Source organism: Pagrus pagrus (assembly GCF_965226575.1).
Source record: "Pagrus pagrus genome assembly, chromosome: 11".
Classification (NCBI taxonomy): Eukaryota; Metazoa; Chordata; class Actinopteri; order Spariformes; family Sparidae; genus Pagrus; species Pagrus pagrus.
This window is the reverse complement of record NC_140195.1, coordinates 22,302,227-22,323,850: the sequence shown is the minus strand read 5'-3', so window position 1 is coordinate 22,323,850 and position 21,624 is coordinate 22,302,227. Positions and strand designations below refer to the sequence as shown.

Below are 21,624 nucleotides of genomic sequence, written 5' to 3'. Positions count from 1 at the left end.
GTGTGTGTGTGTGTGAGTGCTTGTGTGTGTGCTATCCTCATACATGCCCACTGTTGCACATGTGAACCCTTTGTGCCTGTGCGGCTTCGTGCTGATAAAGGTCCGGTCAGTCACTGCTTTGGTTTGTTTGGTTATCTCTACAGTTACTACGACTACTCGCCTCTCCTTTGTCCTGTAACTTAATAAACACATTTTACACACATAAAGAAAAGTACATGGACACATTCAACACACACACACGCTATTGAAACAGGAACACAGTCAAACTAGCCTGTATCGTCAGTTATCTTTGATTTCAGATGGACAGCGTTGAGCGAGGTGGCCTTCCTCACTACAGGCAGCCCCATCTCGCTGTTGCCCTGGACAATGCACAGCTGGATGTCCTTGGAAAGCGAGTAGAAAAGAAGACCCTGTCAGTTTTGGAGAGGGTGAAAGCACAATGTTGGTGAGTCAACAGATAGGTTTAGGTTTAGTGTATGGCCTTATTTGAAGCTCTTTGGCCTTAAACCCTGTGTGTGTGTGTGTGTGTGTGTGTGTGTGTGTGTGTGTGTGTGTGTGTGTGTGTGTGTGTGTGTGTGTGTGTGTGTGTGTGTGTGTGTGTTTGTGTGTGTGTTCCTCCAGCTGTTCTGGTCCCAGGTTGAAGAGCTTCCTGCTTGGCATTTTTCCCATCCTGTCATGGCTGCCTCGCTACTCCATCAGAGAAAACGCCTTAGGAGACCTTTTGTCTGGAATCAGTGTCGGGATCATTCAGCTGCCACAGGGTGAGGATGCAGCGTCTTACATGATCACATGCAGAGTGTTAAAGGGACAGTTCAGAGTTGTGGAGATGTCTGTATTCTCTAAGATATAATGTAACTAGAAGGTACTCGGCTTTTGGTGCTCAAAGCACCAAAAAAACAAAAAGAAAAAACATTTTAAAAATTCAACCGTATTGTCTCTTTCCAGAAATCATGACACGTTTACTGAAGATAATCCACAGACCTTGTTGTGAGCAGTTTCCTGTAGGATTCATATTCTTTCTGTGGATTATCTTGAGTAACCAGGTCGTGATTTCTGGAAAGAGACATCGCTGTTGAATTTGAGTTGAGCACCACAAGCCGCATTTGGATTTTTGTTTGAACTGTCCTTTAACAGGGTTTGAGCAACTACAACCTTCCATGATAACTTCACGCACCTGTCAGCAGGTGTCACACTTGACTCTATTGTCGATGTTTGAAGTTTAAGCTGTATTTTTTGAAAAGTTTGGATTATGTTTTAATGATACAGGGTTTTCCTTAGCTTTCAGTAATACACACTGGCTGTTCATTCACCTCCACCTTCCCCCTTCTTTCCCAGGTATGGCCAATGCCATGTTGGTGGGAATTCCTCCAGTGTTTGGTCTCTACAGCTCGTTCTATCCTCTGATCATCTACTTCCTCTTCGGCACTTCCAGACACCTCTCCATTGGTGACGGTCCCTTTTTTTTCTGATGTACAGAAGCTGCCTGGTGCAGTCTTACACAACTTCAGTGCCTTAACTCTGAGCAGCCCTGAAAATGTGTAACTGAAGAATATTTAATGTTGGCGCAAACTTTCATTAACAAACTTATAAAAACAATAACCTGCCGAAACTCTTGTATGAAAACCTTACAGCAGTTCCACAACTATCTGAGCTTTTTACTTCTTTCGTTGAAGCAGTTAAATCACTATATCATGTAGTACTCACAGTACACTTCCACTTCTGTTTGAGTTCTGTTTGAGGCTTGTGTGTGTGTTCATGTGTGACAGGTACTTTTGCTGTCCTGGCCATCATGATTGGGTCTGTGACAGCCAACGTGGAGTTGCTTAGCAACGGTGATGAGGAGAGTCAGATTGATGTGGAGGCAGCCAAAGTGAACGTGGCTGTACAAATCAGCGTCCTCTGTGGCCTCATACAGGTACACACACACACACACACACACACACACACGTTATACAATGGACAAACATTATGTACACACACACACACACACACACACTCACCGCTTTGCAGCTGATACTCACCTCTGACCTCAGGCCCCATTATGGAGACAAGCAGGTGAAAAGAGAATTTCCCTGCAGACATCCACTAAAGTATCCCGTTTGTTTGAACCTTTTCATCTGTTGTTGCACTCACATAACCTGCCCTGTTCCCATAGCGCTCACTCTCCCTCATTACAAGTTGACTTAAGGTATTACTGAAAGAGAGATATCCTACCGACAGCTGTGAAAAAAGAAAAGAAAAAGACTTGGTGATTAAATGTGAATTTCTGAATCAGATTTATTTAGTACATTTATTTAATTCCCTAACTCGCTCCATGCAGGTTCCCCTGACAAATCAGCAGGCCTCATTAATGCATCGGCTATGACAAGATCCCTCAGTGAATTCCCATCAGTGTTAATTGTGTTTTGTATTTTTCATTAGTTTTTGTTTTTTTATTGCTTTTTAATCTTTTCAGTTCATTTTAGATTGGATTCACTTGCTTAAGTTTAGATTTTGTTTAGAAGTTTAGTTTTAAGTTTTCAGTTTCAGTTTTATGGGGAATATACTACGTCAGGAGCAAGATTTAAAGGTCCAGTATGTAGGATTTAGAGGCATCTCGATCTACAGATTGCTACCAACTGAACACCCCTCATTTCACCCTCCCCTATGGTGGCCGCTAAAAACAGGAAAGTCCCTGCCAGAGTTTGGTTTGTCCATTCTTGGCTACAGTAGAAACATCTGTGGAAGAGGACCCGCTTCCACTGTAGATATAAAACTCTCCTTCTAAGGTGATACAAATACGACCATTCAGGAGATTATGCACTAATGGAAACATAATTATGATTATTGTATTCCATTTCTGTCCCTAAAATAACCCTAAATCCTACACATTGGATCTTTAATATGTTCAGAATAAGTATTACAATACAAACAAAAGGCTTTTCGAAGGCAGTTGAATCATAGGCATGCAGACTGAAACTGAAGGCATTACCTGTATATCTTTATTTATTTTATTACATTTGTACACAATATTGTTTCAGTCAGTTTTTTTTATTCTGAGTCTAGTTGTTATTTTTATTTCAGTTTACTAAAGTGTTGGATCACACCTAGTTTTTAGTGTTTAGTTTAGTGTTAGTTAACTATTATATTCTTGGTTCCCACACTGCCAAGAACTTAAATCGTCTCTGGTGAGCTGGTTGAGAATTTAGCCCTTCTGGAAGCCATCCACTTCAAATCAATCCAGATGTTTTCAGCAGCTAGAGTGGAGTTTGATGTAAAACATCAGTCGTCACATTGTATAAGTCTCTCATCCAAAGAGAGACAGATGTGCAATAATATGGATACACAGAAGAGATATAACTACACTAAAGCTATGTGTGTGTGTGTGTGTGTGTGTGTGTGTGTGTGTGTGTGTGTGTGTGTGTGTGTGTGTGTGTGTGTTCACTCAGCTCCTGCTGTACTTGCTGCGTGGAGACAGTGTGTGTCGCTGGCTGTCTGATCCTGTAATCAGAGGCTACACCACAGCAGCAGGTCTGCATGTGGCCATCCTGCAGCTGCCACTGTTGACTGGTATACCTGCACAGAGATACACGGGACTGCTGCCTTCAGCCTGGGTCAGTTGAGACTCACACACACATTCTCATTCATGTTGGCAAGCTTTAACACTGAAGTACCCCTGGGCAAGACTTTGAATCTACACACCCTCCAGTAGTGCAGTTATATGGTGGATAAAAGTCTGTCAACATGGCACAGGAGGTCGTATCACCCCTCCTGTGCCATCACCGGACCCCAACTTTGTCTCCACACCTCACATAAACCTCTTGGAACCTAAATAATTTATTTGTCTTGTGGTTGCTGCTGTGAGGGAGCGATAACTTTGTTTTTAGTCTTGGCACTTTCAAACTCCTCCAAAGTTGCACTTTGTCAGTCACCTCTGCATGGACGGGATTCCAAGGTGCAGTCTGGGTTTGGAAAGTGTCAGAGTAGCTTATCAGCTGTTTGCAGGTGGAGGTTTTCTTTCAGCTTCACTAACTTTCAATATGTACTGGAGCGGTTCACACCTGAAAATCACACCCCCAGGGTCGAAGGCTTTCCCTGAGACTTTTTTTAAATATGGTGGTTGGAAATGTTCGTTTCTAAGGTTACCTGTTGCCATACTTTAGCCTTTAAAAGGACATACAAAATGTTTCCTCCAGGTTTTAAAGGATGTTCTGCTTGGAGTGACGAGTGCTGTACCAGGAGCGCTGTCTGTCTCTGCGGCTGCCATGGTGATCCTCATCGCAGGCAAGATCCTGAATGAGCGTTTTAAGAACAAGCTGCCTGTTGCTATACCGTGGGAACTTATACTGGTAAGGGATACACACACACACACACACACACACACACACACGTACACACACTCAGTAGACTCATGCCCATAAGATGCACCCAGATGGACAGATGCCACAGTGATGAACTGCTGAATGACTCATAATTATATAAAAATCTGTTTTTATCTACGAAACCTCAGATCACCACACACAATAAATATCTGCACCTGGCCACTGATTAACCGTCATTCTGTCTTTTTAAAATTTAATATTGAATTTTTTTTTTTAAATCGCTCCCATCTTAAAATGTTTAAAAACAAAACACAGCAAAAGCATCCTCTTGGATGCCTCTATGGTAGATAAAGTGACCTTCCAGTGGACCAGACGTGGTGAAGTGCCCTTTCTTCACTGTAAATGTATCACGACTTTCTGCGCGCTGGTGTCCCACCGCATACCCGGTGCCCTTTTTATTTTTTTCTCCCCTGCCCCTCAAACATCCAATTGTGAGACAAAGCAGAGACGCTGAACTTGGTATATAACATGACATATGGAGTAAAAAACCAAACTGACACACCAATGAACCGGAGACATCTGAAAGGTCATCTTTGAACCGTTTCCATATCCCAATGTCGTCACGTCATGATCCCTATCAGTAAGCTAGCAGTATCTGACTATGGTGACATTTGTCTTTCTGTACTTCCACGTGCACGTGTATGAACAGACTGCTTGATCTGACATTTAGATGCAGAATATTGTATTTTGTTGTTTTGCAAACTGGACACTTTGTGCAGAAAATGTCATGTCCATTGTTTGTCTCCCACAGATTGTCCTGGGCACCATCCTGTCAGTGCAGATGGATCTGGCTGGACAGCACAGAGTCCAGGTGGTGGGACACATACCCAGTGGGTCAGTAGAACTGTGTCATTGTCTGTTTTTCCCTGGCATTCAATTTGCTGTGTTTTTATTATATTGTTGAAGACTTCAAGCTATGAACTTTGAAGTAGTTTTCTTTGAAAGTGAAGCTAGTGGACTTACTGTAGGCAAATGTTTTATTGTAACTGTTTGACATAGTACTGTTTTTAAAGGAATTATTCAGTTCAAAGCCTGAAAAACATCACACATATATTGCTTAATTTAACGTATTATTACTGTATATACCTTCTTTACCAGTATTTTGTGTATAAATATATATAAATATATTGGCAAACCAATATATTTATTTGGTGCATAATTCAAAGCTCAATGACTCTTCATCTTTCTGACACTCTCACCTCCATCTAACCCCCCATTCTTCCTACTTCTGCTCTCATCATAGAAAATAAGCCACTTGTCTTATTGTGTTATCCTTGAAAGCTTTAAGACAATGCAGTATGTGTGATGATGAGCAATTCATGGGGTGACTCAGTCTAAACTGGTGGTCATATAGTTTTACATTTCTGTATGTTTCATCTCTTTTATCTGAATGATCAATTAGTCATCCAGTTGATTAAGCTGTCATTTCTTTCCTTCCTCCTCCTCCTCCTCCTCTTCTCTAGCATGTCTTCCCCTGTCCTTCCTTCGTTCTCTCAGGCCAGTGAGCTGTTTATTCCAGCTCTGTCTGTGGCTCTGGTTGGCTTCAGCTTCCACTCAGCCTTGGGCTCAGTGTTTGCTGACAAACACGGCTATCGCGTCGACCTCAGACAGGTACAATCACGGCAGTTTTCTTCACAAAATGTCAGCTGAAATTGAACCTTTAATCTGCTTTTTAATAGCCTAAAACTTAGAAAAGTGCATTTTACGAGCAGGTGCATGATAATTAAACATGTAAGCTTCCACATGTGAAAAAATCTACATGTGAAAAAAGCCAATCACATACAAACAAACGGACAGATTTGAAAATATTAAATTCCTATGTGGAGAATTTCATTCATAAAAACAAAAAGAAACATTTTTAGTTTTTGTATTTTAAATTTTAACCAGTTGCATGTGAAAATGTGCAAACAACATGTGAAGAAGCAAATTTCATGTGCCATGTTTTGTTTACACATGTGAAAATTCTGATCTACATGATAAATAAGCAGATCATTACTGAATTTATGTCATTCACAGTTGGAAAATTTCAAACTTGATTGAAATGTGAAAAAAAGCCAATCACTTGTGAAGATGTCCAGATCATATGTGGCATTATTATCTGTTCACATGTACAACTTTATATGTTCATATGTATAAATACCCAGTCATTTATGTATGTGAATATTCAATTCACATGTGAAAAGTCGTTATTGTTGTTGTTGTTGTTGTTGTTGTCGTTGGTTGCAGACAGGGATTAACAGAAATGACAGAATTGAGTATTAATGCTTTTACAAGATGAAACCAGTGTCCTGAGAATTCTGAGACAACACTCACCGTGAAACGATGATGACGCAGAACCACAACTCCACTTTCAGCGCTGACTTTGAGTCGTGCAAGCCACAGATGTGACTTTTTCGTCTCTGTGAAAGCTGCTGCAGTGATAGTTCTGTCAGCTCATCCAAGTGAAGGACAAACAAGAAGATCTGCAATCAAACATTCACTGTGCACCAGTGAGATATCTATTATAGTTGAAAAGAGTACGCTCACCTCTGCAAATTGAGTCCTTGGTTGCTAAAAAAATCCTAAAAATGATCCATATTAGAAGTACTGAATGATGAAGTGTTTTTTTGAATAATAACTGATTAAATTCTGTAGATCTCTAACAAATTCCCAATTCATTCCCTGGGCAATTGGTTTATGATCACTATAACAGTGCCATCATCTTAAATCTGTATACTTCGCATCATAATTAGCACCTTTGTGACCATGGCTGTTAACTTTTAAACCCTGGAATAATGTATGTTGAACAACTACCCTTACCCCAGGATATGGTGGTAACCAGATGCCCTGAGTACACTCACCAGCAGTATCCCTGAGATCTGCAGCTGCCTCGGTGCGTACTTTTCTAAATGCTGCTGTCTGTCTGCTTCAGGAGCTGCTCGCTCTGGGTTTGTGTAACACCATAGGAGGAATTTTCCAGTGTTTTTCTGTCAGCTGCTCCTTCTCTCGCAGTACGGTCCAGGATAGTATTGGTGTCAAATCACAGGTACTGTATCACCCAAACCCAGCTTTGCCACTGTGTTAACGTCTGTATAGTGAGGCAACATCATTGAATGAGTGACCTTTTAATGGACTCAATTATATGACTCTTTTAAATTGTCTTATTATTGTCTGTAGTTCTTTTTCTTCTTTTTCTATCATCCTCCTGTTGTGTTTTAATCTCTTGTCTTAGATGGCTGGTTTGGTATCAGCTCTGATGATTCTCACCATCTTGTTGAAGATTGGTCATCTCTTTGAGCAGCTGCCAAAGGTAAAGTGCATATAAGATAACAAATGTTATCTCTGCTCATCATATCAGGTGTTAATCAAATCACCAGAATCTCACCTGAGAAACATGAAAATATATTACCCCAAAGGCGTGAACATGCCATCTTGCCAACTGGCAGCAGACAACTTTTTGGCTTGAATTTATTCTTATGAAGCGGTGATGGAATGTAACTGAGTACATTTACTCAAGTATTGTTCTTTTTTTTCTGAGGTGTTTGTACTTTACTTGAGTGTTTCTATTTTCTGCTACTTCCTATTTTCTCCACTCCATTCTACATTTTGGAGGCAAATATTGTACTTTGTACTCCACTACATTCATATGACAACTTTAGTAACTAGTTACTTTGCAGATGGCATGCTGCATCAGAGCCAAAGTAGCAATTTTTTAAATTAATTTAGTTAATTGGCAATCGGATAAAATAAACACTGATTCTGTTCATCAGAAAAATGCTGAATATCGTATCGGTAATATGACAGTACAATGACTTGTACTTTTTATACTTAAGTACATTTATTGCCAGAAAATTACTTTTCATACTTAAGTACATCTAATGCCAGATACTTTAAGACTTTTATTGAAGTACTATTCCTGTGGGTGACTTTCAATTTTACCAATGTAATATTTTAGCACAATATCTTTACTTTTACACAAACATGACTTTTGGGTACTTTATCCAACACCATTATGAAGTAAGGGTTGATTGCACGATGTAATGGCCATAGAATAATGACACCATCAGTGTTTAGACTGCTTCCCCATAAATCTCAATTTCTGTCTGCCACTCCAGGGAAATAAAGGCTTGATTGATGGTGCAACCCTATCTGCTGTCATGTCTCCATTATAGACTAAATGAATGAATAAATTCAAGTTTTTTTGCCTGATGTTTTTGGCCCCATGCCAGTGCCAACCCCTGTTGTAGTTACTTGTGTGCGCGAAGCAATACTCAAGCTACTGTATGCTATTACTCCATGTAAAATTATGACAATTTCACTTTGCCTCTTCAGTGAACATGCTTCTTTCTTCTCTCTTAGTTTCAAAGTGGTGTTGATCATTTCTTCACCAAAATCTGGAAACAAATGCAGTGTCTGCCGTGTTGTTGGTAGTTACTATGCTCTGAGGAAAACAGAGACCCAGTTTTTCCAACACTTCGAAACACCAGGGAGGGAACTGTTGAAAAGTTGTCTGTTTCCACTTTTTTATGTTGTTGATTTGTAAAGGACTTGGTGAGCAATGATTCAGCAAAAGTCATAAAAATGTTCATGTCACACAATGTACAACAGAGAATGAAACAATCTCCTGAAGAGATGTGATTGTGCCAATGCGTTTGGGTCAGGAACAAATACCCCAAAAGTTTTTGTGTTGGCAATCGTCCAGTTAGTTTGACTTTCCATAACGAATTACAGAGCATATCAGTGAAGATGTTTTAAGAAAAGTCGAGTCACGCTCCATCTGGACGAGACTCGCGGTCAGGATGACTCACGTGTCTTCAGTAATACCTCGCTGTGTGTTCCAGGCAGTGTTGGCAGTGATCATCGTGGTGAACCTGCAGGGGATATTTGCTCAGTTCAAAGATGTGTGTGTGCTCTGGAAGTCTGACAGATTAGACCTGGTGAGCGTGCACACACACACACACACACACACACACACACACACACGCATAGATAGATTCATCATAGAATTGTGGCTCCAGCACCGTCCTCCTTCTGATCCTGCTCCTTCCTCCTCTCCTCCAGCTGGTGTGGGTAGCCTCGCTGATTTCCACACTGATCTTTAACCTGGACCTGGGTCTGGCTGTCGCTGTCGTCTTCTCTCTGTTCACACTCCTCTACAGGACAAAACAGTCAGTAAATATAATTTGTGAATGTCATGGATTTCTGTACAGTACAGACAGATTTAGCATCAGCTCTGACATTACACAAATCCTCATGTACTCGTCAGTTATCCACCTGTCACAACACTAATCTGAAAAATATTTTGAATTTTAAAATCTTCACCTGTTTTTGTTTCTCAGTTAGTGCCAAACTAACTGGTCTCCACAGATACTGTAATTGTTGGTGCAAAAAGAGAATGACAAATCAGAGTGTGGCTCGGGATGCAATTTTCTGTCCAAACTTGAGGAGTAGCCAAGTCTGACCTCAACTCGACAGCGTTCTGTTTTTTCACATCCAAACATAACTTGAGCCTGATGCAGTTAATGTAAGCTGAAGCACTGAGTTTGTGTTACCCTGTCATGAAGAGTCCAACATGAATTGAAAGTAACATATAGCCTCTGTGTTGTGCTCAAAGCTTTGTCGCATAAATAACAAACCTAACATGACATATAGCCCCAACACAGACAGTAATATCACTTATTATCACTTATTTTTACACTATATTTACACAAAAAGAACCATGAATAATGTCAAAAGAAGCACCATGCAAATGGACACAATTCGACTCCAACCTGAACCCGGACATCATTACTAAATGTTTGTCCAAACCCGGCCTGTTGGGTTCAGATGGGTTATACAGATCATAGAAATAGAAAGGGGAAAAGACAAATTTTAAATTGACAATCATTAATTGTTTCGCCTGTGTAGCCGTCAAAAGTATTCCTTTGTATAGCAAGTGCTTGTTTATGACCCAACATAGTTGACCTGCTGCCCCAAGATAACAAGATCATCTTTACATGACCGCTGAACAACTTAAACAGGGGTGGCTTTATGGTTGCTTTATGGTATGTATCAGGAGGAGGGCACTGTACCTGAAGGCAAATATTTATACACTCTAAATGTAATGATATAAAACAGATGCAAAATGCAACTGATTACTCAGACCACATTTAGTACAAAAAATGTTCCATTTCAAAAACTGCCTTAAAACATATTAAATGAGCTGAGTTTGAAATTTAGAGGGAAATAAATGACAAACACACTTTGCCAAAATGTGTGCAATATGCATTAATGCAGCCAAAATGACCCAAAAATCAAAGTTAAATTTGCATGAGTGTTAAAGCAAAACAGAAAATACTTATCATCACAATTATCACAATTAATTCAACAATGGTTTAACAGTGTATAAAATGGTGCATATGGGAACTTAGTATGGCAAATGATTATTTCTTATTCACAGAAGTGTAATTATTATTACTTTTTAACAGTAATGACTAATCATGATCATACTGTATTTACTTGTTCAAAGAAATTATCAGGGTTACATAGTAAGAGTGTTTTTGTCACTTTATCATACTGGAGCAAATACTGAGAATAGTGTTCATTACAGTATGTGTGAAAGAATGTCATGTGGATTTGTCTTGTCTTCAATCATTTATTCATTAACCAATTTCATCACATTTTTTTATACAGTTTTGCAGTTTTCTTGCCTTCCTCTCGCTTGTCTCCCTGGCAGACGAGCACCCTCATTAATATTCCCTTCTGTCTCTCTCCTGTCTTTCATCTCGTCCTCGTCTTTCAGCTCCTCCACTGTTGTTTTGGGTCGTATTCCTGGTACAGACTGTTACAAAGATGTGGGACTCTACACTGAGGTAAACTCAATCTGTCTCACAGCTCTCACAACAATAAGTTGTTTATTAAAAGTTTGTTGCTTGAGGTAAGTTGAGTAAAGTAGTTCAGTAGTTTGACAATGAATAAAGACCAGAAGCGGGCAAAACAGCTAACTTGGCTCCCTTCAGAGTTTTAAACAATCCACCATACCAGCATTTCTGAGTTTCACAATTAGCACGCTATATCTCATTTGTTTCACCCGCAAAAAAAAAGTTATATCTTTGGTGGTTGCCTGCTGATGACGAAAGTTCAGAAAGTAACTTTGATTGCCATGAAACAGTACGGCATGTAATTCATCATATGTACATTTCAGTTTGTGTAAGATTAAAAAACTGTATATAACACGTTTATTAGAGGTGCTGGAACATGAGCTTTGCTTCCAGAATTGCTTCCAGTCAGGAAAGTTAAGCTAGTCCAAAGCTAAGCTAGTCCATTGCTGGCTGTAGCTTCATATTTACTGTACACTCATGATAATGGTATTGATCCTCGCATGTTTCACTTAGTTAGAAAGTAAAAGAAGAGTATTTCTCAAAAAAGTTGGACTTTTCCTATTAAGTTGTTGCTCACTTTTGAAGTCTTAATGAGCTGAATAGACTGCAGCTTTGTCACAAATCCAAAACAGCCGTCTTTGTACTTGAATCCATCTGTCATGTACTTTCTTTAATATACCACATAGTCATAAAAAAACAGCAAAAACACAAATCCTTTGCTGAAACCAGTCTGTTGGTTTTGTTTTTACCCACCATCTCACTCTGAATTTATTTCTTGGCAGCTGCAGAAACTTTTTTACTGAACTTATTCCACCTAAAGTCAGACACACACACACACACACACACACACACACACACACACACACACACACACACACACACACACACACAGCTGTAGAATTGAGTTGCTGAGGATATTTTGCATTTATTCCAACAAGCCTCAGTGTTAGAACAGAGTACACATACAACTACACTACTGTACTAATATATTATATCATACAACTACAATTACTTCCATAATAATATATCAGTGTGGATCATTATTTTAACACCAACTTGATGTTTCACTGTGTGAACGTGATAATTAAACGGTTCTTAATTGGGCTGCAGGCCATTATTCACCTTCAATATGCCGAGGCCTGACTCTGTTTAAGCTTCACTGGTTGGCAGAGATGAATCACGCTGACCTTACGTGAGTCCTGATGATCTTAGCTAACTCCAGGCTGTGGACGAGCATATCTAAAATGTCATCAGTGTGAAACAGAGTCGAAAATGAATTCTCCACAGCGTGCCTTGTATCTGCACATGAAACATTTCGACTAGATCGCAGCATCTGTGGAGCAAATGTGATGCAAATGCAAATAAAATCTGAAGAGTATCAGTGCGCAGGGTGTAGCTCATTGTTGATCTTAATAAATGCCAGGTTTTTTTACATGATGAAATGGCATGAAGTTTATAATAAAACAAGTTTGGAAAAGAAAGCCGAAAAAATCGAAAGCCTTTAAACTACAGCGTCCTCATCATGTAAACTAACACTGAATTCTCCAGTGAAGGTCAGTCTTTTGTAAACTTGACAAACCACTCTGAACAGTACCACTGTCAGGCAGCCAGATCACAGTAAAAATAAATCCCTGACTGCAAACCACCATCTGCCACACATCAAAACACCAAACTGTCACCAAAGGCAATCTGTCTGGGCTCGGAGCATCAGTGAATTCCTGTCAACTTCTCGCTCTCTGTTCGCTCCTCTTGCTTCTCTCCTCAGTCTGTTACACTGGTGGCTGCTGCACAGCTCCACTCGGTGTACCCTCACCCTAACCCTGTCAAGTGTCTATCATATGTAGTGATGGTGTGTGCAACAGCTCTCTCTGTAGAAGTTCCCCTTCATGAATTAATTATGTACATGCAGGGTATTCTGTATGGTCTTTGATCCAACACTGTAGAGCCAGATTAGTTAACTACAACAGGTCAGCTGTGTCTACAACTGGTTTCAAGAGCACAACACCTTTTACTATGGCAAATATGTCAATCCTGTTTGGGAGTTTCCATCAATCAAGTAGCATTTACGCTGTTAGTTAAAATAAAAATGGGTTAAATAGTTACTGAAAAATATGTTTTACTACTTACCAATAAAACTACTATTATCAGTCATGTTTCTCACCTTGAGTAATGCTATGGGGCAATGTTTTCATGAGCGGCTCTCTGATTCATTAGTGCAGACGACAAACGGTTCTGCAGCAGGTTTCATGTCATTCCACTGATCGACAGGTGGTGGCGTTAATGAGCAATAAACTGCAGCAATGTGCCAACAAAGGCAGTGAAGAAGAAGACTGCCGGCAACCAAACATGGATGTTAACAATGCATGATTTAAGCTATTCATTGTTGGAGGGGACAGGACACATATTTACCTTTTTTGCAATTTATGCTCACGTCCAACAAATGTATCACCACTGCAACAGCTTTTCTTGTGTCTAATACCACAATGTGTCAGTGTGGTCTGGATCACCTGGATCATAACTAACTAACTAACTAACTAACTGTATTACTTAAATACTAACTCATAATCACATTTTTTTAAGCGAAAGTAAATGCATTTAACATGTTTTTGGGCCTGAATGATACACAAATTAATATTAGCTTAAGTTAAATAACAGAAAATGTTTCAGCACAGAACAAGAATTGTGTATTTGTCAGACTTGTAAAACTGTGAACCTACCTTTTAAAGATGGAACGAGCACATTTGTCAGAAAAGGCTCGGCTGAGGCTAAAGTTAAGTGTTCCCACAAAAAATGGTCATCCTGAAGAGCGTCCTTATGAACAGCACACACTTGATTTAGGTCTACTCTGTCAGTCACTGTAAGTGCACCAGACTGCTGTCAAGTTCTGACCTGTTCAGGGTGTCACTATTGTGCCAAGTTACTGTATTTACTGTAGGTGCAGTACAGTGTTAAATTCATTTACTGTGTGAGTCTCTGTTGCCTGTGTTTTTTTTTTTTCCAACAGGCAAAGCAAGTCCCTGGCTTGACTGTTATCTCCTGTTCCAGTCCCATTTACTTTGCCAACTCTGAACTGGTCTTCACAGAGATCAGACAGGTGCCAGCACCACACACACACACACACACACACACACACACACACACACTCACCCACACACACACACACACACACACACACACACACACACACACACACACACACACACACAAAGAGGGTAATGAAAGTGTTCTGGAAGACTGAGAGACAAAGGAGAGGAGCCAGTGATTAGCAACAGTAAAATAAGATGATTTTGAGTGAAAGACAGTTTATGATTCAGAATGTGGATATGAGTTTTAGTGGCAGCACCTTCACTTGCCAGTATACACGGTGTGTGTATGCAGCTGGCTTGTGTGTAAATCGGTTGTTGGAACAGAAAAATTGCACAAGGATCAATTTCTGCAATACACCATGTGTTACATGGGAACTGAAGAAGTTATAAACCAATTTGTCATGTGTAACTTTCCCTCATCACATCCAGACAGTGAGCCGTGGTCAGAAGGAGAATCCAGCTGGAGTCCACCCGACTACCTCTTCCTCTTCCTCCTCCTCCTCCTCCTCGGCCCAGACATCGCCACACACTCACTGCTTGGTTCTGGATTTCAGCTCAGTCGGTTTCATAGACTCTGTGGCCATGACAGCGCTGTGCAAGGTGAGGAAAGAAAACTGACAAGAATTCAACGTGTAAACTCATCTTCTGTTTCATTTTGGTTAAATTCACCAAAACCATCTAATAATTGATTGATTTTCATTCTTTCTTGTATTTTGGTGCATGGCACAAAAAACATCTGTCAGTCAAACAGTGTGGGTGGTACTGTGACATCTTTTCCTGGAATTTTCCTTGGATTAACTTTGAGTTTGTGCAGGTGGTGCTCTTCTCATTGTCTCTCCAGCACAGTTGGGTAGACAGTTTCTCACACTGTTTGTTTTCTTTGACATCCATACCAGAAATTTAACACACATAATCTCTTGTGCAACAAATGATCTTCATACTTAAAACTGTGAAAGCACTTTCTATCCTGTTGGAAAAAGATAAAAAGTAATGCATGATAAAGATGAAAATACTTTTGGTCAAAATTGTGAGATACCAAGTCACATGTTTTACTTAATAAGTCAAAGTTATGACTAATAGACTAAATTATGCAGTGGTGTAATGAATCTAAATACATTTTCTCAAGTACTGTACTTAAAGCAACGTTATGTGTTTATTATGGTGTTTTACCTTAAAATAATATTATGTTGTAATGTGTTTTGTTTGTAGTTAACACCTACATTATGTCTGACAAGTTGTTACAGACCTGGGATTTGTATTTACAATGGTGGTGTTGCACTCAGAAACTGCGGGGGGCGCCAAATCACACAAAATGCCAATTTCTACATAATGTTGCTTCAAGTATAATTTTGAGGTACTAGACTTTTTTAATTTTCTGCTACTTTTCACTTCTACTCCATTACATCTGATAACCCTAGTTACTAGTTACTATGCACATTTTTCAAATTAATTTATTATATTGGCAATCAGATAAAAACAAAAAAACAAATACTGATTCTGTTAGCCACAGTGTTTTCAATCCTGGTTCTCAGGGTGCCCCTGCCCTGCATGTTTTAGCGGTTTCCCTGCCCCAACACACCTGATTCAAATGAATGGGTCATTATCAGGCTTGAGTAGGGCTTGATGATGAGGTGATCATTTGAATCAGGTGTGTTGGTGCTGGGAAACATCTAAAACATGCAGGGCAGGGGCCCCAACGACCAGGACTGAAAAATACAGTTAGCTTAATCAGAAAAATGCTGAATGTTTATATATATAAATATATACAGTATTTACATAAATTGTAAATAAATGCGTAATTTACTTTAACTTGTACTTTTGATATTTTAGTACATATAATATCAGATACTTTTGCTCAAGTACTACTCATATGGATGACTTTCACTTTTACCAAAGGAATATTTTAATACAATATTTTTACTTTTACTCAAGTATGGCTTTGAGTACTTTTTACAACACTGAAATTCTGTCAAAGTAGGTCACATTTATGAGATAGGTAAAATATTTGACCTAATATCTCATCATTTTGACATATTCTATCTCTCAGTTTATACTTACTTTAAGTATTTAAATTTATAATGCCTTACTTTTGTGTAGACTGTTGTTTTCTTGTCTTGTAGAGGTAGATATGCACTTCCATTAAATATTATGTATAGGGCAATAATTATTAAAGCTTGACAGCATTTGATGCGCGAAAATTGCAGAGCAGATGTATATTTATTTGATGTGTTAGTTTATTGCTATGTATCCTTACTGTACTACATGTGCAGATGCTGAAGATTTAAAGTTCTACGGTATCTGAACGAAGTCGGCTACATATTCCATGGAAATGTTAGAAAGAAACTGCCTTCATATGCAATCTAATGTCAGAAAAACAAAACAGCAACAAAACACTTAGCATGCAGATTTGAAGACAGAGTGGGTTGTACAAACACTGAAGTTATTTTTAACATCAGCTAAATTTTGCAGTTCAGTTTGATCTGTTAAGATGTGAACAGCAGTGACTGTTGTTTGGATGGATGTCAGCCCTCCTCTACCAGTTGGCTGTCCTCACACTCACACTGACTCCTTCCTGCTGACATACAATAAATTACTATTGAAGACTAGACTAGATGTCAATTGATTGCACATTAGATAATGAAAATATGATATACACTCTGTCAGGGTTGCACACACACACGCATACCTTTTACAGCTTTTGAATTTATCACCAGTACTTATATGACTTTATCACTTCCTCCACTTTGACCTCAATGATCAAAGAAGAACATTCATCAGTCTCACAGAGCCAACACATGCTTGAATATCACAGTGTGACTGTGTGACTGTGTGTGTGTGTGTGTGTGTGTGTGTGTCTGTGTGTGTGATTCACCAGGTTATAGGAGACTTGGAAGTCCAGGATGTTAGAGTGTTCCTGGCGGCGTGCCCAGGTCAGCTTCATGTTTCATACTGTCCTGCAGAGTGACTCTCCTTCCTTGTCTCACTCACTCACTCATTCACTCACTCACTCATTCACTCACTCACTCACTCTCTCTCACACACACTGTTTCTGTTATTGTTTCCATAGGTCAGCTTCCCCCACCACTCCCATACTGCACCTCTGCTTGAAACATGTATTCCTTTGTTCCTTTGTCTTTCCAACCTTGGTCTTACTTTTGTACTTACAACCATCTGGTTGAAAGTACCCAAACTTTCTTGACTACAATACACCTAAACATAAAGTGTGCAATTCCAATGTTCTCTGTATGTCAACAGAGAGGGTTTTATCCCAGCTCCAGACTCAGGGTTGTATAGTAGACAGCATTCTCAGCCCCTGTCTCTTCCCATCGGTCCATCATGCTGTCCAGCGCAGCCTTGGTACCTTGCCCAGGCCTCTGGAGGTATGCATTGTCTCACTCATTTGTAGACACACTGAGAAAATAATGATTTTCAACAGAATCCTGTTGTGGCTGCAGACGAAGTGGTGCAAAATTTGACGAAGTGCCTTAATTGAGGTTTTGCCAAGAAAGAAAAAATCAGTAGAACAAAAAAGATCTTTGGTTCTGCTGCATTGATTTTGATCCACTTACTATTTTTTTACCTGACAGCTCATTGAGAATGAAGTGTAAAATGGCAATTTGATAAATGTTATCTTTTTTATCTCCTCTCAGGAAATCAACCCAGATGCAAGTGAATGTTGAATCTACAATGTGACTGCTGCTTTTGAATGTAAATTACCGGATAGTTAAGTCACCTCACAGTAACAAGTGGACAAAAAGACATATCCCAGGGTGATACTGAAGCCTTAGAGACTTTATTTTGAAAGAAAGCCATAAACACCTTGCATAGTATGTACAGTATATGCCTCACACATTTCCTGAAAATAAATATAATTGTTCCCAACCCTTATTGATCTCTCTGTCGTGAAGCATTTTAAGACCGCCCAGCTGCCAGTAAAACATAAATAGAACCCTTTCAAGCCATTGATTGATGCTCCTGATGCACCAGTCTGCTATCTAAACTGACTTTACGGACCTTGCTTGGTGAGACAGACCCGCGGATGAAGATGAAGATTATTGACCCATTCAGACTGACAACAAACCTCTGCATAAACCATGCAACTGTATCAGCCAGAAAGCCCAGCTGCTTGTAAAGGATCAGTGACCAGTGGATAGTTTCATCTGGGATTCAAACCCGCAGTGCCTGGTTTAGGGGACCAGTGCCTTATCCATTAGGCCACTGGGGCTTCCACAGGGAGCATGGTAGACAATGTAATGAGAAACAATAGCAGCAGGGAGCACCCACGGCTCTGTGAGTAATGAAAGCACAGAAGCACATGACAAATGAATGTGTCAGCCACTACAGTACAACAGTTATATCGGTAAAATAACTCCACCTGTCCTATAAATCCTAGTCTGTCCAGTTCTGTGCTGCACTATGAGTGTTTTAGATTAAGTGACAATGACAGTGTTGATTTAAAGGTCCCATATTATGAAAAACACGTTTTCTCTGGTCTCTACATATATAAACTGCTCCTCCCTGACTTGTTTGTTTGCTTTCCTCCCAGAATGAGGAAAGCAAACAAGTCCTGCATCGTCTCTACAGCCCACCCACTGTTAAAACGAGGCTCCTACAGGCTGTTCAGATTCAGCTCCTGACGTTACGTAACGACAGGAGTCATTTGCATAGGCCGGCCTCCTCTGCGCGAAAACACTCCCCCCTCTCCCCGGAGTTATCCGAGAGGGGGGCGTTCATCCCTGAGGTGAAGTTCGGTGTGTCCAGCGGTAAGCTAGCAGTGTTTCACAATGTCGACCCTCAGAGCTAGACACGCAAAGTGCCAATATTCTGTCCCAGCTACAGAAGAACAGAAGAGACAGTGGTTGCGTTTCATTTTTAACGACAACGTTCAACCACTTTACATCAGACTGCTTCAGTAACGAGGGTCAGCACAAAGCTGGCTTTGCCTCAACACTGACCCTCGTAAAAGGATCAGTCCCAACCATACAGGACCCAGCAGCTGCACCCGAGCCGCAGGTAAGTGGCGCTACGTTTTGATAGTATTTACAGTTGCCTACGAGTATGGCAAAGTCAGCTTGAAATTGGCTAACTAGTTAGCTCCGCTTCAGTCCGCTATGCAATGGCGCTTGAAGCGAGTTTAACGTTAATAATATTACGAGGGAGCTTGGTTGTCACAGTAAAAAGTCTGGAAACGTGCAGACTGGAGACAGAGACTATGCCAACAGTGTCCAAGAGTTTGGAGACTGTGTTGGAGACAAAAAACAGCTTTCACTAGCTGTTTAAAAGTTACCTGTTGCAGGTCAGTGGGGGATGGGAGCCAGGTGGTTGTGTTGGGGAGCCGGGAGGGGATCATCCCTATGTTCCCCGGGTCCTATGTTCCCCGCTTTGTATGTGACCGGGGAACATAGGACCCTTTTTCTAAAAAAAGGGTCCCATGTTCCCCGCTGTTCACCCAAAGGTTCCTACCGGGGAACATAGGACCTTTTTTTTGAAAAGGGTCCTACTGTATGTTCCCCGCTGTTAGGGTTAGGGTTAGGTTAGGGTAAGGGTTCCCCAATCGGGGAACATAAGACCCGGGGAACATAGGTACGCTCCCGTGGGCAGTCTCTAATGTAATGGTGGACAACACACAAATTCCTGAGTGTTGGCTTATTAAGCTTGTACAACCAGTTGAACGACAGCATCTCGGCGAGCCATAGCGATACATCCACCGTAAACATTAGCGAATGCTACCGCTAACATAAGCGGCATCCTCTCCCTGAGAGGGGCGTGTAGCAGGCAAGGCAGGCGCTGACAGACAGAGCTCATTAGTATTAAAGGTGCAGGCACAGAAACAGCCTGCTCTCAGTAGAGCTCACTTGAGCGACTTTTAGACAGCTGAAATTCAGGACCACGGATGGGTTTGGGGCAATACATTTCGAATACAGTGTTGTTGGACCTCTGACAGCTGTGTGAAATTGATGAAAAACAGTATAATATGGGACGTTTAAAGTAGGTGACGGAGGCTGAAAATATGTAGCTGCCGCTCCTTACTTGTAGAACAGTGAACATTGTGCCATTCAGGTCCAGAAAACAGTTCCACTGTTGTATGACATGTAGATAAAGTCTATTTCTCACTTTATTTGTAATCAAAATATAACAAACGTATTGTTTTCATATGCAGACACTGCATGAGCACATGATGGCAGTTTGCAGATGACTATGCAATTAACTCTTTGCTTATACGTATCAGTACCTCAAGCGATATGTTCACGACTTTTCTCTTACAATCCATGTCAAGACGGGCAGCAGCCACTGGTGGGTCAACCCTTACAAGCTCATATTGTAAGGCAACATTTTGTTCAAACTCAGAAGATTATTTGAAATTCTAGAGGAGATCTCAAAGTTTCCAAAGGACTGTATGAGGACTGCTGAATTTTGAGGTAAATGTGTCTACAAAATTTTACAGACCAATGTGGTGGAATGATGCAGCCATTAAAACATGTGGTTAGTATTTCACCAAGAGCAGCAATAAAGACCTGCAATAACCTGTTTCTTTTTATATGCATCGCTGCCTTTTATGCCAGAAATCTTGAAAAAATCTAGATGTCAAGAAACAATATTAGTTTAAATGAATGTCAAATATAAATTAAAAGATAATATTTTAATACAAAATACATTTTTGAAAATTCATTGGCAAAAATGTTTGAATGAATTTGTTTGTATGTACAATAAAGTCGATATTACAGCTGAGTCATGGCGATAAGAAAACTAATATTAGAGTCATTAGTGATCCCTCCCTCTTATTGCCCTTGTAATTAAGAGCTGGTTATCTGGTACCAGCTGTGTGTGTTGTACTAACGAAATAAACACAGGGGAAGAGATCAAAGTTCATAAAAGTCCACTGCCTACATCCAGCAGTGTTTAAAAAAAAGCATGTCGTCATGGAGGTTTTCTGTTACTGGCTGGGGAAACTGAGCTGGCTTCCCACTGGTTAACACATGCAGAAAAAGACCCACTGTTTTTTCTTTCATTTTAATCAATAAACATAGAAGGCCACATTCAGAGATCAAATTGGAGTGAATAGCCTTTCCTCACTGGAAAGACAGTTGTCTCCTGAGGATCAAACCTCATTTGATGCCAGATGTGAAATGGAGAGAGAAATTATTTTTAAAAAAGGACATCTCAACCTTATAGAGATACATTCAAAAACATGAATACCTGTGTGGAAAGAGACAAGCAGGAAAACACGTTTGGTGTTATATCAGCATATTTCTGAGAAATACGAAAACAAAGCTGCCCGCACATTTGACAGTGGTCTATGGATCTAAACATGTAGTGTTTGAGATTTGAGCGAAAATG

General features: G+C 40.1%; 1 protein-coding gene across 1 annotated transcript; it reads left to right on the top strand.

The window, feature by feature from the left end:
* The first annotated feature begins 295 nt into the window (after positions 1–295).
* Positions 296–18,168, top strand: slc26a6.1 (solute carrier family 26 member 6, tandem duplicate 1). The gene is made up of 18 exons (XM_084368001.1): positions 296–445; positions 622–761; positions 1,336–1,446; positions 1,767–1,915; positions 3,429–3,593; positions 4,176–4,328; positions 5,113–5,195; positions 5,825–5,972; positions 7,273–7,386; positions 7,573–7,650; positions 9,182–9,277; positions 9,402–9,508; positions 11,122–11,191; positions 14,205–14,294; positions 14,716–14,886; positions 17,162–17,216; positions 17,542–17,666; positions 17,937–18,168. The coding sequence occupies exons 1-18, from the start codon at positions 300–302 to the stop codon at positions 17,964–17,966; spliced, it is 2,031 nt and encodes a 676-aa protein (XP_084224127.1). The 5' UTR covers positions 296–299; the 3' UTR covers positions 17,967–18,168.
* Positions 18,169–21,624: the final 3,456 nt, after the last annotated feature.